At 41.9% G+C, this 20,172-nt stretch overlaps 1 protein-coding gene and 1 long non-coding RNA gene across 3 annotated transcripts in view; one reads left to right on the top strand and one right to left on the bottom strand.

Annotated features, from left to right (window-relative positions):
* LOC132955552 (uncharacterized) overlaps positions 1–20,172 on the top strand; it is a 735,720-nt gene that overhangs the window by 130,423 nt on the left and 585,125 nt on the right. The gene's annotated exons all lie outside the window — the stretch shown is intronic.
* On the bottom strand, positions 550–11,091 carry LOC132955533 (ATP-dependent RNA helicase DHX8). 2 transcript variants are annotated; one of them, XM_061028407.1, is made up of 23 exons: positions 10,908–11,091; positions 10,514–10,599; positions 9,276–9,348; positions 8,602–8,693; positions 8,404–8,510; positions 7,902–8,294; positions 7,648–7,792; positions 7,194–7,400; positions 6,999–7,086; positions 6,758–6,855; positions 6,344–6,491; positions 5,616–5,797; positions 4,826–5,020; positions 4,543–4,728; positions 4,227–4,437; positions 3,630–3,811; positions 3,274–3,414; positions 3,027–3,182; positions 2,739–2,876; positions 2,495–2,623; positions 1,783–1,979; positions 1,489–1,668; positions 550–1,377 (listed from the first exon to the last, which is right to left on the bottom strand). In XM_061028407.1, exons 1-23 carry the CDS (start codon positions 11,014–11,016, stop codon positions 1,158–1,160), a joined length of 3,663 nt encoding a protein of 1,220 aa, XP_060884390.1. In that variant the 5' UTR covers positions 11,017–11,091; the 3' UTR covers positions 550–1,157. The 2 variants fall into 2 exon arrangements, with proteins under 2 accessions (XP_060884390.1, XP_060884391.1); XM_061028408.1 differs by lacking the exons at positions 10,514–10,599; positions 10,908–11,091 and having other exon boundaries at positions 8,404–8,507; positions 8,598–8,693.

The raw sequence follows: 20,172 nt of genomic DNA, 5'->3' as shown, positions 1-20,172 counted from the left end.
GTTTTGACTTGGTATTTGCTGAGTGGACACCTTTTTTTGTCAGACTAAAGAGAATGTAACATGTTTATATATACACTAAAGGTTAATTACATTTCTGGGATGTCTTTTTTATATTTTATATTTTTATAATACCAACATTTTAATCTAGTTTTAAAAATCAGATCTTAGTATTTTTGATGTGCCTCAGTGGTATTTGTTAGTTTTATGTGTGGTGTCTTGACTGTGATTGAAGTTGCTGCTGTGATAGGGTCGTTTCCTGCAAAGGATTAATAAAGTACCCATCATCTATCTATATGAAGTGGCCAGTTAACATGCCTTATACATCGATAGATTATCAACAATTACGTATATTACATTAAAAGTCAAATCCATTATGTGCAGTTTAAAGCTGTTGTCATTTTGAAGTTGTACACTCAAATGTCTTAGGATCTATTATTTTAGTTTCTGTGTGGTATGGGTAACTAACAGCTACAAACCAACATCTCCCAGAACAAAAACTTTCCTTTATTCTTCTGCATCTTCAAGTTCACAAGAAAAATCAAGCAGCTGTTTAAGAAAACTTTGTATTTAATAAGGACACATTTTCCATTGACAAGCCGAGCGAAGCAACAGTTTAGGATACAGAGACAAGTGAGTGAAATGCCATCCTAGTCATAGTACAAAATCTATCAAACATAAACTGTATATGCAGATCAATCCTGACAGTATTGACTCATGAAAAGGTAATTTTACATTTCTATCAGGTCATATTCACGTTGAGCATTAAGCTGTTAAAATTTACACAATATCAAAATAAATCCTCCACCGTTTTACAGAATCTCCTCACAGAAGATTATCTTTAAAACAGCCGTCTTAGACGACAGATGTGAACGTTTTCTTTTTGTTGCTGGATTAGTGCCATGAAAACAAAGTAGCTCTGGAGTTCCCTACACTAATGCTGCTAAAATTCTCCTCACAGACTGACGGGACGATGACGGACCTATCAGGTGGAAAATGTACAATGTGTACAAAAAAAAGAGGAAAAGAAAAGGAGTGAAAACAGTCTGAAGGTGAAGACACAGACATAAACCAGCAGGGTCTGATCACATTTCCCCGTGCTGTATCTGTTTATTTCATCGCTGTCAAAACACTGAAGTTCTGCATTAACAACATCAGACTCAGCGGCGTCTGAAGGCGCGAGAGATTCTCCAGGCGTTGGGCTCCTCGTAGCGGTTGTACAGAGGCTCCAGGCGCTGCTGTTTCTTCTGCTTGCTGAGGCGTGTGGGGTCGGACACTTTGAAGAAGGCGGGGGAAAACTCCACCAGCCAGCGCGGGTCGATGGTGGTCACCTCCCGCATGTACTCCTTCGTGGTCAGGACCAACTCGTGATATACGACCCTGAGGACAAGAAGCTGGACGTCACTAACTGAATTTTAAAACTCTTTTGAATACCTTTAACGACGGTATTTTACCAAAGTTAAAAAATCTTGAAGACAGATGAAGTCTTACCACTCAGGCTGGCGATTAAATAGAGCGCTGGAGGGGTGGATGTAAACCACCTGCTGGTCTATAAGTGTTCTGTAGCCCTCCTGAGGATCCTTCTTGGCTGCGTTTCTGAAGAAACCACTGCAGATGGCTTTCTGGACTCTGACCGTCGCCTTCCCACAAGAAACCACATCCAGCTTATGTCTGAAGAGAAGAGAGCATGTTGGAGGTTCATGAGAAACCAGAAAGAAGTCAAAGCAATCCCGGGTTCAGTTAATGACATTTACCACGTGAGCTTTATGATTTTAACATCCGTACCTGTCCATGATTCCCAGCATCTGTTTGCGGATGTCCTGAGCTCTGCGCAGCGAGCGGGCCTGGATGAAGTTCTCGTAGCACCAGGGGTTGGAGAACTTGTTGTTCTTCCAGGAGTTGTAGACGGCCAGCAGTGTGAGGTGGTCTCCCTCAGGCTGGTGAAACTTGGCCTTCTTCTGGTCGGCCAAGGCCTGCTTGTCCTGTAACACAAGAGGAAATGGATCGAGGAGAGATCAATGCACGGCCCTGTGTGGGAGTTTATGCTGAGAAAATTCAGAACAAATTCATTTAGAAAAATGGAGGAAAGGAAAATATAAACTGTCTGTTCTTTACTTCTTCACTTTTTCTGCATGGAGAAAATAAAACCAGATCTCATGCCTAGAATAAACAATGAGAGGTTGAACGCCACATATGTTATTTTTATACCTTCTTATTGTTTTGTTTCTAGATTTACACTCAGTAAATTATCCTCTGAATTAGTTTCTATGGATTGTGACTAATGTAGTAAATCTTTTTTACAAAAGTAGCTACACATAAAATGTTCAAAACTGTCATTTCTTAAATCTGGATTTTCTAATTTGATGTAAAAGCCCACTTATTGAATTCTTGTGTGGTATATTTGTATGTAGTCTGTTTACCGGTGATTATGTCGCAGACCCCAGGAAGAGTAGCAGGAGTCTTTTTAGACATGTGGGTGTAGTGTTGTTGGTCTTACCTTGGGCCTGTAGAAGACGTTCTGCACAGACAGCATGGAGACGATGGTGAGCATCTCTTCACTGCAGCCCAGATGGACGGACATGATCAGCATCTTACACAGCATGGGCTCCAGAGGAAACTCAGCCATCTGGAAGAAAAGGGAACAGGAAATAAAAGATGCAGAATATTAGAACAATGTCAAAGCAGACGACGACATGGGCAAAAAGAAAAGAGAGAAACCTCTAAATCAAAGTCTTTCTCACCCTTCTCCCGAGCCGTGTGAGTAAACCTTCGTCATCCAGAGCGCCCAGAGTGTAGAGCTGCTCCATGGCCGTGATCAGAGTCTCCATGGGAGGAGCGTCCATGAAGTCGAAAGACAGGAGGTCGTTGATGCCCATCGCCTGGTGGAGGAAACATTATTGTTAAGAGAGAGATTACCAATATATACACATGCTTCATTTTAAAACCACACTCTCCTGTAAAACTTCAGCTGCACGTTTGTGTAGCATAAAAAAATTGTCTGAAGCAGCTGTTTTCAGCGCGTTGTTTACCTTCAGAGACAGCACAGTGCTGGCCAAGTTAGTCCTCTGGATCTCGGGCACGTTGGTTGTGAGCATCTCGTCTCTGTAGGCTCTCTCCGTGTAGAGTCTGTAAGTCTTTCCTGGACCCGTTCTGCCGGCTCGACCTGCTCTCTGCTTGGCCTGAGCCTGAAATTCATAACGGATATTTTTAAAATACGGCTCAATAAGATATGAAAAATGATCCGACAATTTGACTGTTTTTGATGTTGTGTCGTACCTGTGAGATGGGAGTCACCACCAGCTGGTCAATGCCGGTCTTAGAGTTGTACACCTTCTGTTTGACAAAGCCAGGATCAACCACGTAGTAGATTCCATCGATGGTCAGAGACGTCTCTGCAATGTTGGTGGCAATGACGACCTGAGGGAAAGAAATATGACTGGTCAACAATTGATTCAAAAGTTACTGACCTAACTTTACTGCCCTTAAAACACAGCATGCATCTTTTATTCTATTCTTCAACAACCAGGATAACAATTCCATAATTTACTGAACTTTACTACAAAGTTCCAAATTCATGACTGCTGTAATGTGCAGCTTTGCAATGCACTGGATAACTGTTAAAGTCTCCTCACCTTTCTGCTGCCGGGTGGAGCCGGGTCAAAGATCCTGGTCTGCATCTCGCTGGGCAGAGCGGAATAAACAGGCAGGATGATGAGTTCAGGGACATCAGGCCCCAGAGACTTCATCCTCTCATACAGGATCTCACAGGCCGTGTCGATCTCCTCCTGACCCGTCAGAAACACCAGGATGTCACCTGGGAGAGACGAGAGATGAGACTGATGTTGAGATGGAGACTTGAGATGTTTGGGTCCACAGGAACACGCAAAGTGCATTTCTACAATTCTACAATTCACTTAGCAGACGCTTTTCTCCAAAGCGACGTACATCATAGAGTGAGTACAACACAAGCAAGGATCTAGAAAAAAGGGAACAATGTCAGTAAGAGCAAACGATCAGCTTTGAGTCTGATTGGACACACAGGTGCTGACAGGAAGTGACCAGAGGCAAAGCACAACATTGAGGGCAGTTCTTGAGAGCTCTAATCAGTATAGAAACCATCTTATAAGTCGTCGTTATCAAACAAAAACCATCGTCATTACCATCATCAATAATATGAAGACCATCATCATTAAGATAGTAGATATTCATGAAAGATTTTAAAACCGTACCTGGAGGCTCTGTCAGATGGATCTGCATGACCGTGATGAGACTGGCATCCAGGTAGTCGGTCTCAGGTTCTTTGGTGTAGAGGACCTCCACTGGATACGTTCGTCCTGGGATGGTGAAGATGGGAGCTTCATAGAAATACTGAGAGAACTTCACGGCGTCCAGAGTAGCTGATGTGACGATTAACTTCATGTCTGTGCGTTTCTGTACCGTCTGAGAGAGGAGGCAAGAACGAGAGAAGCTGAGCATTTTTGTGACAATAAGACAAAGTTTCTTTTAATTCCCCTGAATATGTAGAGCTCTGCTCATCTCGCTTACCTTTTTGAGCAAACCAAAGAGGACGTCGGTGTGGATTGTCCGCTCGTGAGCTTCGTCCAACATGATGATGGCGTACTGGCCCAGTTCAGAGTCGATCAGACACTCCCTCAACAGCATACCGTCTGTCATGTACTTGATCACCGTCTCAGGGCTGGTGCAGTCTTCAAAACGGATCGTGTAACCCACCTAGACCAAAAAAAAATAATAAAAGTTTAGCCATGACGACTAAGCCAGGTCAAACTAGATCATCTAATAGGAGCAAAGTAAAGGACCAATCACTCACCTCTTGTCCCAGACAGCAACCGTACTCCTCAGAGACTCTCTTGGCGACCGACATGGCGGCCACACGACGAGGCTGCGTACAGCCGATCTTCCCCCTGGTGGTGTAACCCGCCTCTGCAAGGTACTGAGTGATCTGTGTGGTCTTACCGGAGCCGGTCTCTCCAATCACAATGAGGATCTGATTGTCGTGGACAGCCTGTGAGAGATTAAAATGGAACGCAATCATTATAAAATATTTATTTTTGGGGCTTTTTGTGCCTTTAATGGAGAGATAGGACAGTGGATAGAGTCGGAAACCAGGGAGCGAGAGAGAGTGGTGAATGACATGTGGGAAAAGAACCACAGGTGGGATTCCAACCTGGGCCGCCGGCTTGGAGGACTACAGCCTCCATACATGGGGCACGCGCTCTAACCACTAACCACTACGCCCCAGGAGAGCAATCATTATAAAGTAACGTTTCTCGCCCCTGCATTTAATCTCTGTTTGGATATTAGCAAAACAAGAATGCTGATAGAAGAATGACTCAAACAGCTACACTGTGAAACCTCTACTGTGTAATTATTATTTAGTAATCACTTTGTCAGCAGCATAGAAAAACTAATGACATAAACTAGGGTAATCTGGTCATTTGCATTTGGCAGATGTTCCATTGAGCGCATCTCAAAGCGTGCACATCTGTTTGTTAAAGGGGTAATCACATTTTCAGTAGAAGCCGATCAGAATCCATTATAAAGTGTCACATGAAGCATCCAGCTTAAACCTCTGAAAAGACTCCGAAAGCGCAACAGACCTGAATGAGCTGCTCCTTCAGCTTGTAGATGGGCAGACTCTCCCTCTGCTCCAGGATGGAGAGCTGGGTCTTCTTTCCGTAGGACGCCTTGTTGCCTCCGAAAGCGTGCTTCTTCCACTCTGGGATGTCGTTGGGCATCATGCCAATGCCTCTCATGTTGGCTGCAATCTGCCTACCATCAGCTGCAAGACAAAGAAGAAGTGTCCTTGTATAAAAAAGGTTCTTTATAACAAAGTAATAGCTATGTCACTGCCAGATTAGCACAGTGAGAGCAGGATGAGTTCCACGCTTAGGAACTGTCTCGTCTACCCGGGGGCCATGGAGGGGATTCAAGCACCCTGAAACATTGCAAGACTATTCTATCCGGAGAGATACAAACTCCAGAAAACCAGACGAGCATCTGCAGTACTGGCACGCCTGAGGGATGCAGCCTAGTGCCATCATGCAGCAAACCTCATTTCAGATTCAGACTACGCTGTGTTTTTTTATTTAGCAAGACAAACACTCATTTTAATTATCATGACTTGTACTGGGATGCAATCTGAGTCCAAGACGCAAAGAAGCAAATTAAATATAATCTTAAAAAGGTGCTTATTAAAATGATCGATAATCCAAAGTCAAGCATGCAAATGTGTTCGTGGCTGCAAACTGATTTGATAAATAATACTTCAGCATCAGCAGCTGTGTCTCAGAAATTACTTATTGTGCACATATAATGGATTTCTAACCATCTGGCAGCGGGTCGACCCAGTGTTTATTGAGCCCCATGGGGATGGAGTCCATCTCCGCCTCTCGAGCCGCCTGCTTCAGCTCTCGTCTCTCCTTAGCGAGAGCGCTCTGCATCATGGCCGCCTGAGACAAGGAGCCATCTGGATTCTGCGTGCGGAGGAACAACAGAGGTCAGGAGTGAGGTAAATGAGCAGTTTGTATTTGCATTCATTGAACATGTTTGTTGAATAAACCCCAAAAGTCAGAGAGATAAGCAAAATAAAAATAATCAACTGGTCTTCGTGGTTGTTCGACTTTATTTTTCAACATTAACCAAAAATAAATCGACAATATAAATAAGTTTAAGCTCATATGTGACTGACTTGCCGTGTAGTGTCGGTGCATTTCACCAAATATGTTAGACAATGCCTCACCTTGACGATCTTCACTGGGCTCATGTCCATGCTTTGTTTGGTGTGTCCTCTCAGGAACGGAGGCTCCTCTTCAACCAGCTCGATTTCCAAATCCTCATCTGATGACAGAGAACATGACCAATAAGCAAAGAGTCTACTCCTCATCATACTTTATATGAAAGCAGTGAAGAACACATTACATCTCAGTTCAGTATTATTTTTTGTGTATTCGCTGTTTTTAGACTCATATTTAATTTCTTACCCTCTTCATCATCAACTTTGGGAAGGATTCCCGTCTCATCGTCAAAATCGGGAAACTCTTCTTTGGACAAAACGTTTGCAGCGATCATCTGCAGGTGGACAAACAGTATGAATATTTGCATGTAACAAAATAAGACTATATCAGCCATTTCTGCAACTTTCTATTAGTGCACAAATCAATGCTACATGCACCCACCTGTTTGATCTCCCACTTCTCTGGGTCAGATATCTTGGTGAGTCTCTTGCGCTCCAGGGTGTCATCCTGTTCCAGCTCCGGGGCGTTGCCCAGGTTCATGTTGCTCGGTCGGTCGGGGTTCCTCATGGAGATCTCCTCCCCTCCGTCCGGGCCGACGTTCCTCCTCCTGTTGGGGTTCAGGTCTTCTCCTGTCTCTTGGTCCACATCCTGAGAAAGACAGAAGGAAAAATATAAGCATGATAACAATTCAAGGGATTACAGTATCAGCTGTGAGGAGAACACATACTGGTAAGTTTGATTTTTAAGGTTTATTTATGTCTTTTTTTTTTAGAGATAGGACATTGGATGGAGTCAGAAACTGAGGAGAAAGGGAGTGAGGAACGACATGCTGGAAAGGAGCCACAGGTCGTACTTTAAATCTGTTCAAGTGGTTTTAATCTGTTCTTCTTCTTACCTTCATACTGAGGCTGGTCTTTGATCCAGTGAAGGAGAGCACCTTGATCTTGACTCTTTGGCCTTTACTGACGACATCTGCCACATTAGCCACACGACCTTCTCTACGCAGCTCGGAAATGTGAACCAGACCCTCCCATCGTTTCCTACATTCACAGGGATTGAGAATAAAAAGAAACATTTCATTAGTAAGCAGAAGTTTAATCTTCAACTTTATATTTGCTGTTAATAGAAATCTGGTAACTGCATCCTGACCTTAATCCCTCCAGCTGAACAAAGCATCCAAACTGCATGATACTGGTGACTTTGCCGTTGTAGATGTCACCAACAGAGGGCTCTTCTGGTGGAGGGCGGTCCACATGTTTGTCCTTCCAGCGGTCAGAGTCGGCGTCTTTTTTAGGACTAGGCGAGCGCTCCGACCAGCGTGAAGATTTGTCCTTTCTTTTGCCGCGATCTCTGTCTCTGTCTCTGTCTCTTTCTCTGTGGCGTTCACGATCTCTGGAGCGAGACCTGGACCTGGACCGGGAACGAGAGCGATGCCGTCTCTTTCTGTCCCTGTCCCGATCTCTGTCACGGTCGCGGTCTCTGTGTCGGTCCCTGTCTCTGCTTCGACTGCGACTCCGACTGTGGCGTTTGCTCTTCTCTGACCTGCAGGAGCGGTAAGAAATGTAACATGAGATTAAAACACTCCAACCTGTATTTGACATGAAACAAAACAAGTTGAATACTAAAAAATAACAAGAGTCTGAAGTTGTACCTGCTCTTGCCGTTTTTAGTTTCTGTCCCGCTCACACTGGGCATAAACATCTCCAGCTCTTTCATGGCATCAGCTGCTACTTTCACGTCATCTTCATCTAGAAGCTTCTGATGACATCAAACAAAAAAAGATTTTGTGTAAAGATGTTCATTTTTCTTTATAGCAACATTTCCTACGTTGTATTTAAGTCACACATACTTTTGGTGCTGGATCATTTGCTCTGCACAGTGCGGGAAACAGCTCCTTTAACTTGTCCTTTTCTGTCTTGGGCTTGTCCAGAGCCTCAGAGGCTGAAAGATGAATCACAGAGTAGAAACGTATCAGAAGCCACAAATAACATTGAACACAGGAACTAAATAAATGAAGCAGATTCACAGTTATATGTGTGTCTGATGAAGAGCAGGTGTGCAAGAAACGTCACCCTGGTGAAACACATTTCTGAAATATGGAGTCCTGCAGGGTGCGACACCTTCTTTGTCTTAGTGGTTTTTTTTGCTCTACTCTGCACCTTTCCTATTTGGTTTGGATGTGCTCGTTTTCTCATTTGTGTGAACAACAAACAAGAAAATATTAAAGAGCTTTAGGGGAAACTGTTTTAAATTAAATGATGAATATTTGCTTAAAATTAAGTCCACCCTAAAATGAGACAAATTGTATTAAAAAAAATATGGCAGAGATTATTACAGACTCTGAATATATTATTGTACAATTACTGCACAAGCATACAGGGAATGTTTACTAGAATAACTCTGAAGTGATGTCGAGATTTACATTTTTAGAGAGCAGCTGGTGTTTAAGTGAAAAGCCCCTTGATATCTGCTTAACATCAGTAGAGAAATGTTTTTGGCAGTTCTACAGTAAAATGATTTTACCTTTGCTGGTAGATGCTTTGGATGGAGGCCGCATAGTCTGAATGAGCCTGAGCAAATTACTGATGAGAGAATCCTTTAAAAAAACACAAAAAGACAAGGTTTTCAGCACAGTTAACTTTTCAGTTTAGCTTCATTCACAGGTGTTATGCCGAGAATTACATGCACCTCGCAGGAGAATGGAAAATACGGAAGAAATCGAAATGATGCATTTATCCTTAAAGCTCCTTCACAGACACTAAAGAGGAAAACACTGTTTGCAGCTCATATTTAACTTGGAATAGAATAGAATTACTTTATTGATCCCAAACTGGGAAATTGTGGCGTTACAGCAGCAGGTTATCCAAACACACAATATGAGTAAAAAACACAATATTAGCAAATCTAAACATAATATAATATTAAATACAAAGTAAATAAGCACTAAAAATATCAAAACTAAGAATGTGAATATATACAACCAGGATTTAACTAAGCATTAGTAGTCTTAAATAGGAAGATTAAATATGGAAGATTAAGTGTAAATGTGCAAAAACAGAGTTGTAAATGGACAGTATTGACATAAGATAAAGTGCATGAGTGTAGACATATTATAAACAGAAACTATACTTGGCTAATGAAGATGCATCTTCAATCGAGTCTTAAGAACAATAAGGACAATTAACGATTATAAAGTCTAATCTTCAGATAGTTCTTATCCAGACCGCTGAGGTGGTCTGGGACAGGTCTGCTCTCTGTCCCCAGAGTCAGAACCAAACATGGAGAAGCGGCGTTCAGTTTCTATGCTCCTTATATCTGGAACAAACTCCCAGAAAGCTGCAGGTCTGCTGAAACTCTCAGCTCTTTTAAATCCAGGTTGAAGACTCACCTGTTCACAGCCTTTCATTAAACAGCTTTAATAAGATTTTAAACTCTGCACTGTAACTTTTAACTCTTTTTATATTTTTACTTTATTTCATTTGAATTATTTATATTTTAACATATGTTCAGATTTAATAATTCCAGTGATTTTCTTTTATTTTTTAAATCTATTTTAATGTTTCTTTTCTTTCCTCTGTCATGATACTTTTTGATGTCTTGTTGTTGAAATGTGCTGTATAAATAAACTTGCCTTGCCTGATGTGAATAAATAACATGTAAACCGTTTTAAAAGCTTTACCACGAGGTGATTCATTTACCTGCAGGTGTACATTTCTCTTCATAACACCTGTACATTCATATCACCTTATTATTGCACTTACTGTGAATTCTGCTCCATTTTTTAGCAAAAGTTCTTTAAATCCATCAAAGCTCGGTTGTTTTTCAGCAAGGTCGATGACAAACTCAGCTGAGAAGGAGAGAAAAGAAAACATTTATTTACCAGAAGAAATAAAAACATGCTCAGTGAAGTAAACTGGGCTTAATGCTAACTCCTATTTTTTATTGTAGTTTAACAGAAAAAGGTTCAACCCGTTTATTTAAGTCATGTTGACAAGTTTAAAGTAGTCCCAAAATGTAATTAAATTAACTTTATCTAATGGAAATAAACGCTAAATACAGCTTGAAGAGGCTAATAACAGATAGTTAGCATGAGCTAGCTGGTTAGCTCGGGTTCTGGTTTAGGGGCGGAAGCTTTTTTTGCCCAAAAGTACAAACCTAAATCTTTGTCACTTATTCCCAGATGGTTGTCGAGCTCCGTGCAGACCTTGGACACCAAAGACAAATACTCAAGCTGCGAAAGCTCGTCAACTCCGACGTCTGCCATTCTCCACGAGTCTTGTTTTTGTTCAGTGAACGCAAGCGACGGCGGACATGTTGGATAGGGGCAACTTCGAACGTCCGACTTCTACTTCCGGCCTACGTGCTCCGGTCCTAGAACGTGCTTCGCTATTGGTTTACACTAATCCGCACATTAACAGCAAGGGGTTGCCAGCCGGTTGTTTAATATTATAATAATAATAAGAATAATAATAATAATAATAATAATACATTTTATTTAAAAACTCAAAGACACTTTACAATAGTTAAAAACACAAAGAACGGCACAGTAAGGACAGACTAACGGACATTGCAACTTTACACACAAATCATAAAGATAACAACAATAAAGGTAAACTACAGAAAACAGAAAATACATCACAATCATACATTAAAAACTTGTTTAAAGAGGTGAGTTTTGATAAGTGATTTGAAAGTAGGAGGGTCGGTGCAGTGTTGCCCCTACTTGCCGCACGATGGCGCTAAAAGTCCTAACAATTGTTGTTTATTATCAACCCCAGCAATGGCCCCACATGTGAAGTTTTTACTGTGAAATAGCAATCTATCATTTGAGGTTTGGCAGCAGAGCTCAACAATCTGCTTCATATTAAACTGTAAATAAAATAAACCATGTATGTGGTTTATTAGTCTTACATTGTGAAATAAAGATATATAATGTAAGGCCTATATTTTTCTTCTTTTTAGGCTCCTAGTCTGTGTTTTATAAATCACATATGTCACATGTAAATATTTGATTCATTTCTCAGCAGAGTTATGATTGTGTTTGACATTTTCTATTGTTGTGTTTCAAAACATTCTTTCCAAAATCATGCATAATGGTTAGTGTTTTATGAACTGCAGCCCTACACATCCAGCTGTGGCCCTTGGGATGCATATAGGAGAGGTACATTAAGTCTAGCATCGCCTTGTTGCCTAAATAATTTGTTACTCTGCATGAAGAATTTATTAACTCTCACGTGGTTGAGATATTTTGGATGGAGGAACTTGTTTTTTCTTTTTTTTTTTTTACTTTGCTCAGACGTGACCCTTGTGAACCTGAATTTTGCAGGATTTTTAACCCACCTTTAAGAGAATTTAAATCAAAACGCTACATATGCAATGATTCTTAAGACAAAACGGTGTTTTCTAACAGTGTAGCAACTTATAGATAGGACATTTTATCGAGAGAAAACACCCAAAGAATTGTTTTTCCACCTTCAATGGTATGCACAAAACCTCAACCCCATCCAAAATGTTCCTCTATTTTTTCCTGATTTATTTCTGCTTTCATTGGAGCAAATCTCTGCAGCCAGGCAACATAATATAAAATGTTCAACGTGCTTTTGACAGAAAACTTTTATGTCAAATCATGACTTGTAGCCCAGTCATAAAAAGTGTTGAGCAAAAAAACAGAAATACATATTTTCTAAACTAACCAGACAAATGAACTCTGGCTTCTATTTGCACATGAATGGCAATAAATCAGTGCAGGCAATCTCAAGCACTTAAACTGAGGCTTCCAGTAAGACTCTATCTCTGTTTTTATCTCGGCCCTGTTCACAGAACGTCAGTACACACAGCGATGATTCATAGTTTTGTACTCGCTAACAAGTTTTTCAACCATGGGAAGTAGTGCGGAGCAGTTAATCAGGCCTGCATACAGTATCACTTTGCTGTCAGGGTCATGACAGAATGTATTATATAAAGTGTAAAGTGTTAATCTGGGAGTACAGGCTGGTATGTAGGACATGGTAGACAGGCTGCCTCCCCCTCGCCCTGGGATAACCCTGCATATACCTTCCAGAACATCTCAACTCAGTGACCCAGCCTATAGACCCTCCCACACACACGCACACTCTGTCCTCTGTCTGTTTACTCTACATATTCCCTCTCTATCGCTGTCCAGCTCGCTCTTTCCTCTCAGCCCCCCCCTCCACCACCACCTCTAATCTCCTTATTAAATTTAATCCTCATTACCCATCTATAAACAAACCACTTTCTACAGGTTTCCTGATCAGGAACAACGCAGCACTCTGTTGATTGAAGATTCTCATGTCAAGCATCCTCTGAAGTTTTTACCATTCAGAGAGATTATGTCTGTGTATAGTCTTGATACACTTTATTTCACCGGATGAGCCTCTGTAATCTTCGATAATTATTTTCGCCTCACTTCTCCTTTCTCACACTTCACATCAGAGCTTCTTTTAAAGGCACACGTTTTGCATTTTTAGGCCAGTAATGGATTCTCTTGCAGAAGCTCTAATATGAAGACGGGCCTCTTTCCATCAGAGCTCTTTTCCAAGTCAATGCATTTTTTATATTCCAAGCGTGTTGAACCTGCACAGTGACATAAAGGCCCCCCCTGCCTTCCTGAACCCCCTCATCCAACTCTACGGGGGGGGGGGGGGGGGGGGGGGGGGGGTAGAGTCACTGTGCAGGTTCAACACCACTATCTGGATTTTAAGTCAAGGAGTCAGTGGGAGTCCTGTTGAAGGTACCTGGTTCCCAGGTTGGTTTTGAAGAACGAGACCGACCTGCACAGATCCTTCACCTTAACCTTTGGGATGACCTGATCTGTGAGCAAGGCCGGCTTGCCCATAGTGTTAGTATCAGTTTTGCTAGAATGGAAGAAAATCTGAGCAGCGCAGTTCCAACAAAGTAAACCATTATGTAAGGCAACATTGTGTTTCCATAGAGACGCCTCAGTACGCCTTGTCTCTCAATCAGTCAAACAATAAACAATCAAAAATGTGTGACGTTTACACGTATGTTTATTGTAATCTTGGCTGCAGGAAGATTGAATTCTTCTGGAGTGTTTATTATCCTGAGACGAAAAAAAAGAAAAACGTAAAAACTAAAGAAATTCCACATTATATTTTTAACAGTACATGGGGGGGGGGGGGGGGGGGGGGGAATGCTTGGAATATAAAAAATGCATTGACTTGGAAAAGAGCTCTGATGGAAAGAGGCCCGTCTTCATATTAGAGCTTCTGCAAGAGAATCCATTACTGGCCTAAAAATGCAAAACGTGTGCCTTTAAAAGAAGCTCTGATGTGAAGTGTGAGAAAGGAGAAGTGAGGCGAAAATAATTATCGAAGATTACAGAGGCTCATCCGGTGAAATAAAGTGTATCAAGACTATACACAGACATAATCTCTCTGAATGGTAAAAACTTCAGAGGATGCTTGACATGAGAATCTTCAATCAACAGAGTGCTGCGTTGTTCCTGATCAGGAAACCTGTAGAAAGTGGTTTGTTTATAGATGGGTAATGAGGATTCAATTTAATAAGGAGATTAGAGGTGGTGGTGGTGGGGGGGGGGGGGCTGAGAGGAAAGAGCGAGCCCCCTCTGCTCACAACACTCTGCCAATGAAAGGCGCCTGGTTCTACTTTAACAACAGCACCCCAAGTCTCCAGCTCTTCTCTTCTTCTCTGGATTCCCCCGCTGGTGGAATGAATGACCAAACTCCATTTGACCTGCAGAGTCCCTATTGATGCTGCAAATGGGGGTGACGGTCGCCTAGTGGTTAGTGCGTACGCCCCATGTACAGAGGCCATAGTCCTGCAAGTGGGCGGCCCAGGTTTGAAATCTGACCTGTTGCTTCTTTCCGGCATGTCGTTCTCCACTCTCTCTCTCTCTCTCTCCATTCACTGTCCTATCTCTAAATAAAGGCATAAATAAGCCCCCAAAAGTGTGATTTAAAAAAAATAATACTTACGATGTACGACACATAAAATAAAAATGTGTCCACCTTTCCCTTTTTCACATGTTGTGATGCTTAAACTGCAAATACAAGTATATCTGAAAATAACTCTGTGAGTCATGACTGTCTACAATGGGTGTAACACCCGAGTCCCACTGTCTGTGATGTTTTCAGAGTTTTCAGAGTCCTATCTTCACTTTGTTTACATCGCCTGGACGGCCGGCTGACTCCTCCCCTCGTGTATAAAAGTTGTTTAATTGAGGGACTAGAGAAAAGAAGAATAACATACTGTACTCACTGCTTAACTGTGTTTCTAGATCACGCTCATTTCAGGTAAATTTACATGCAGTGTGAAGATACGAGCAGAATAAAGATCGCTAGCATTAGCATGCTAACACAACAATGCAGCGCGAGTTGTTTTGGTTTCATGCTGGTGCTCAAGGGCGACATCTGCTGGATCAAAAAAATCTCATAAAGCCTTTAAAGGGCAGCAGATTTAGAGTGGGAGGGGGCTATAAAATGGTTTTCAAAAATACTTAATAATAAGGATAAAAAAAATCTGAATGACTTTGTAGTGTAACGTAAAGATCAGGTACAACCTGCAGCTTTCAGGCTAACAAACTGCGTTTTGGATTTCCATTGTTTGATAATCAATCTATAAAATCCCACATCAAGTCTTTATGAATTCCAGGTTCACACTGTGATGTGTGGTAACGTCTGAGAGGGTTGAAAAACACACGCACGGCACGAAGAGGCCCAGCTCAAAGGATGAAAAACAACCACGGACTAAAAGGGGCCTTGCAGGATAACGTCCACATACCTGAGACCTTATGGTGTATTTGGAAGTCCTTTTGGAATATCACTGTGTATTAAAGCAGCATAAACATGATGTTGAAACAGGTATGGAGTTACCTCTGTGTCTTTGTTATGGAACCAAACAGGTTTGAAAAGCAAAACTTTTCCACCCTGTAATCATATAGAAACTATTTATTTTCCCTCTTTTCTTGTCCACTTGCGCACATTGCTTTGGATCCGTCCGATGTTTATAATAGCTGTTCCTTTCCTTGGCCTCCTCTGCGCGGTGTAGACTTACAGGATTACGTATGTATTTCCAATGCATATCTCTCCCGCTGCCGTCCTCACCTGACCTGATTTGAGTGCATGCAGGGAAATGTATGTGCAACAGGAAGGGGAGGGAGGGGCTGGGCTCACACTTACATAAGAGGCCTTTAATGTATACAGAACACATGCTTCATGTGCACGGCTGTCCTTGATGTTCCTGAGAGTATAGGCGGGATTTCTATGGCGAGCGGCGGTGACACTAGAGAGGGAGCAGACAGACCGTCGGAGATGATCCATGTAGGATTGTTTAGATGGAGAGAGTGTATAAGGAGTAAAGGAGACAAGGAGGGGGGGCATTAGTAGGCCATCCTGTCTCCCTTGGGTCCCATACTTAGTGTGCACTCCTGGTAAACACATATAATCATGTCTGCAAGGAATAGAGCACAATCACAGATGGAAATAAAGATTCTTCCTGCCACAGTACATCATGTTCTTTTCATCATTATGGTTGAGTGCATGTGTGTAGATCTGCACATGAATTTAAAATAAAAGTCAGGAAAAGGTTGGAAGATTTTCTGCAGACAGTCTTTGAGATTTGGACCGTGGACCGCAATTGACAGCACAGCTGGCCGCAATGTTCTCCCGCTGCTGAGTGGAAAATTCCTGCTATGACGGAGCATGAAGTGTGTGTATGAGAGGGAGGGCGGCAGGGTGTATGTGTGTGTGCATGACACACGCATGAGAGGGAGCGAGAGAGAGAGAGAGAGAGGGAGAGAAGGAGGGCGATCCGAGGGGGCCGGGCTATGGTCCAAACAGCGAGTGAGGGATTGGTTGGCGGAAAAGCTGCCTTTGTGAGATCACAGCCCCCACAACAGCTTCCACCCACATGGCCAACTTCATGTGAAAAGATCCACCCTTCCTACGCCAAATTCATCAAAAGGACCCCGTGTTCCTCGGGAAGTGCAACCTTTCAAGTCGTGCACGTCACCTGCTGCACAACAAGGGACTCGATTTCACACTTCTGCAGATGAGTCATGACGGACAACAGCAGCAGTCCCCCCCCCCCCCCCCCCCTCCTGTGCACCATGAATCACAGGTTCCCTTTAAACATGTGCAGAAAAGTGAAAAGAGTATAATGAGCAATCATCTGGATTAGCAGGTCACCTCAGAACCTCTCATAGAACTCAATGGTAGAACACAAGTGTTTCACTGCAAGTGAGAAAATCAAACTGATGACCACAAAAACATCTTAACAGTTAGAATTTAAAAACTAGGAATAGTCTTCAAGCGTCAATCAACAATTACTGCAGGCTGCACTGATCCATTTAATATAATAGTTTAAAAGACTCAAACACAAATACAGAGTCATACACTGACAATGTGTCTTTTAATTGATTTTGTTTAAAGCTCCTGTGAGGAGTTTCATCAGGTTAGGAAACAGACTGAAATTAATACTGACGACTTTCTGTGAGCAGCAAAAGCAAACAAGACCAACAGGAAGAAGATAATATCAGCTGAGACTGTCGACCTCCTTATTGCATGAAGAAGGAACGAAGGAAGTAGGAAGGGAGGAAGGAAGCAAGGAAGTAAGAAAGGAAGGAATGAAGGCAGAAAAAAAGGAAGAAAGAAAGAAAGGAGGGAAGTAGGAAGGAAGGAAGGAAGGAAGTAGGAAGAAAATAAAGAAATATATATGATATAAATTATGAACATATTTTATATTGTAGAAGGAAGGAGGAAGTAGGAAGGGAGGGATGGAGGAAGGAAGCAAGGAAGGAAGAAAGGGAGGAATGAAGAAAGAAAGAAAGGAGGGAAGTAGGAAGGAAGGAAGTAGGAAGGAAGGAAAGAAGGAAGTAGGAAGGAAATAAAGAAATATATATAAATTATGAACATATTTTATATCAGTCTGTTTTATTGACTCACATATTATACATTTTATTATATTTTTATTTATCAGCTTTCAGTGTTTTATTTATTTTAGTTTTTCTTATTGAATTGTATTTTTTTCTTTATTTTTCTTAGTTTTATTTTCCATCTTCAGTTTTAACATTTTACTCTGCTATGTTTCCTCATTAAGAGATCATGATGGCGTTTCCTCAGTCCGTCAGTAATTGTTTTTATCTCGTTCTTTGAACAGTTATAGATATAATACACTTCTACAGAATCTAATTTGTCATGTTGATATCTTTTAAATATACAGAATATTAATCTTCATCCACCTGAACAACTGTGTCTATTACCCATGATTCCTTCAACGTGCTCTTTATCTTTTGACCAGCAGGTGGTGATACGCTGTCAGACTGGCCGTGTCACCCTCAGGTGACCTCCTACAACCTGTCCCGTCACTCAAGACCTTTCCCCCACATCATCCTTCACAGTCTTTTCCTCTCCTCTTCATGGTCAGACTCCACCCTGGATCCTCACGTCTGCAAGGAACCAATAACTGAAAACTCCTGGACCATAAATCCAATTCGATATGGCACTTCTTTTTTTGCTTCTCAACGTTTTTTGGGGGGCGAGTGGAGCAACACATTACTCCATATTTCAGCTGTGTGAGTGTAAGGTTTCAAAAGGGAGCTGATGACAGGCTTTCTACATTTCGCTGAGATGCTAACCCCTAATCCAAATTGCCCCAACTTGCTGCAGAAGCATGTATCATAAACCCATGACATGATTTATAATGTAGGTGTATCCAGCATTTTAGTACACCAGACCAGACCGGAGCTCATGGAGGGGTAATAACACACCAGGAGCAGAGATTCACTGAATTAAGCATTTTTTTTTTTTTTTTAGGATTAGGAACGCAAACCGATGGGAGCAGCCTCCCCATCTGTGACGACGACTCACTCTTGGTCGAAGAATTAGCAGCCGTCGCCTTGTGACCAGCTGTCTCACGCTGGGAAAACCTCGCAGCACTCTGAGAGACATCTGATGTGATCTGTCAATAAGTGAGACAGGATGTGCCGTCACATGTGTTGATGAACTGAGCAGTGCTGCCAGCGCCGCTCTCTCTCCGCCCAACACGGATTTAAACACACAAACCTAGTTTACTCCTCATTTAGCCATTATCTCAGCCCGCCGAGTTTACATCCTTCTGCTGCATGCAACATTGTTTTGCAATTATGAAAAAAAAAAAGCCAAAGGGAGCTGCAGGAATAATACTGGTGAACATAGCTGTCCTCAATCTAAGTAGGATTAAGTGCTCATGCTGGATTATGGTACACAGGGACATTTACATTCTCATCTATTATTACTGAAACCTGCGGACAGCAGAGCATGTTTGAGGGAGGTTTCATGCACCGATGAAGAACTTTTTAACAATCACTTCAGAGTCACATGTCTGGATTCCAGAAATGATACACAGACAACATTTTTTATTATCTGCCCGTGTCAGCACGTTCTTGTTCCCAAAGCTTGGTCGGGGATCCAACATGTCAGAATTCGACACTGCACCGTTTATAGACGTTTTATTTAGCAATGAAGTCATGAAGTAGAAAGTAAAGCGCTGAAGTCTCATGTTTAGTTCTTGTGTAAAACAAAAATATGTTTTCCTCTACAAAAGGTATTCCTCCTTTAATGTTCAGAGGTTTGTTCAGACTTTTCTGTCTCAGGTTAGTGACCCGGGCCAGCCTTAAAAATCCAGACTTTTTGGACTGGTGTGGCCAAAGTGGAGCACTGACCGATGCAGGTATGTAGGCACACGATCATGTCTGAACAGCATCAATTTACCATTTCTGTCTCCACTACAGACTTAAAATAAGAAGTATGTCCAAATCCACAGTTTAAAGTACCAACATAAGAAATATGCTGCCATTGAAACGCCATAAAAGCTAGAAGAAGTATGTTTCAACACAGCTCTAACCGTTAGTTTGAACATAAATATCATTTTATTTTCTTGTCATAATTTAGGATTTTGGGGTGGCCAAACAGATTTCAGGGGGGCCATGCCGCCCCCTCTGGACACGCCCCTGTTTCACATACATGTCTTTAATTATGTCAAATACATCTACTACTTTTGGAGCCCAAATCTAACAATAACTTTGAGAACTAAAAGCGGCCATCTTACAATGAGAGCTACATGTGAACAACTGATGCACATGAAGACACAACATAAGACAAATGTGTGAATGTTTTATTTTGAAACTTTAACTGAATGTTGCTGATTTATTTTAAAAGTCTAACCAGACATCAGAAATGTCGGCGCTGGTAGCCTAGTGGTTAGTGTGGGTGCCCAATGTACGGTGGCTGCAGTCCTCCAGGCAGACGACCCCAGGTTTGATTCCGACCTGTGGCTCCTTTCCCGCATGTCGTTCCCCACTCTCTCTCTCTCTCACTCCCCCAAATTTCTGACTCTATCCACTGACCCATCTCTAAATAAAGGCAAAGGCCCCAAAATAAAA

This window comes from Labrus mixtus, chromosome 21 (assembly GCF_963584025.1).
Source record: "Labrus mixtus chromosome 21, fLabMix1.1, whole genome shotgun sequence".
Classification (NCBI taxonomy): domain Eukaryota; kingdom Metazoa; phylum Chordata; class Actinopteri; order Labriformes; family Labridae; genus Labrus; species Labrus mixtus.
The sequence above is the reverse complement of the archived record's forward strand: the minus strand, read 5'-3'. Positions and strand labels throughout refer to the sequence as shown.

Excerpts from the sequence above, each read along its gene's own strand:
- LOC132955533 (XM_061028407.1), bottom strand. The coding sequence starts at position 11,016 with ATGGCAGACGTCGGAGTTGACGAGCTTTCGCAGCTTGAGTATTTGTCT. Across the intron at positions 4,729-4,825 it reads GTTGCTGTCTGGGACAAGAG|GTGGGTTACACGATCCGTTT; the intron begins GTGAGTGATTGG and ends TTTTTGGTCTAG. Across the intron at positions 2,624-2,738 it reads TCACACGGCTCGGGAGAAGG|ATGGCTGAGTTTCCTCTGGA; the intron begins GTGAGAAAGACT and ends CTTTTCTTCCAG.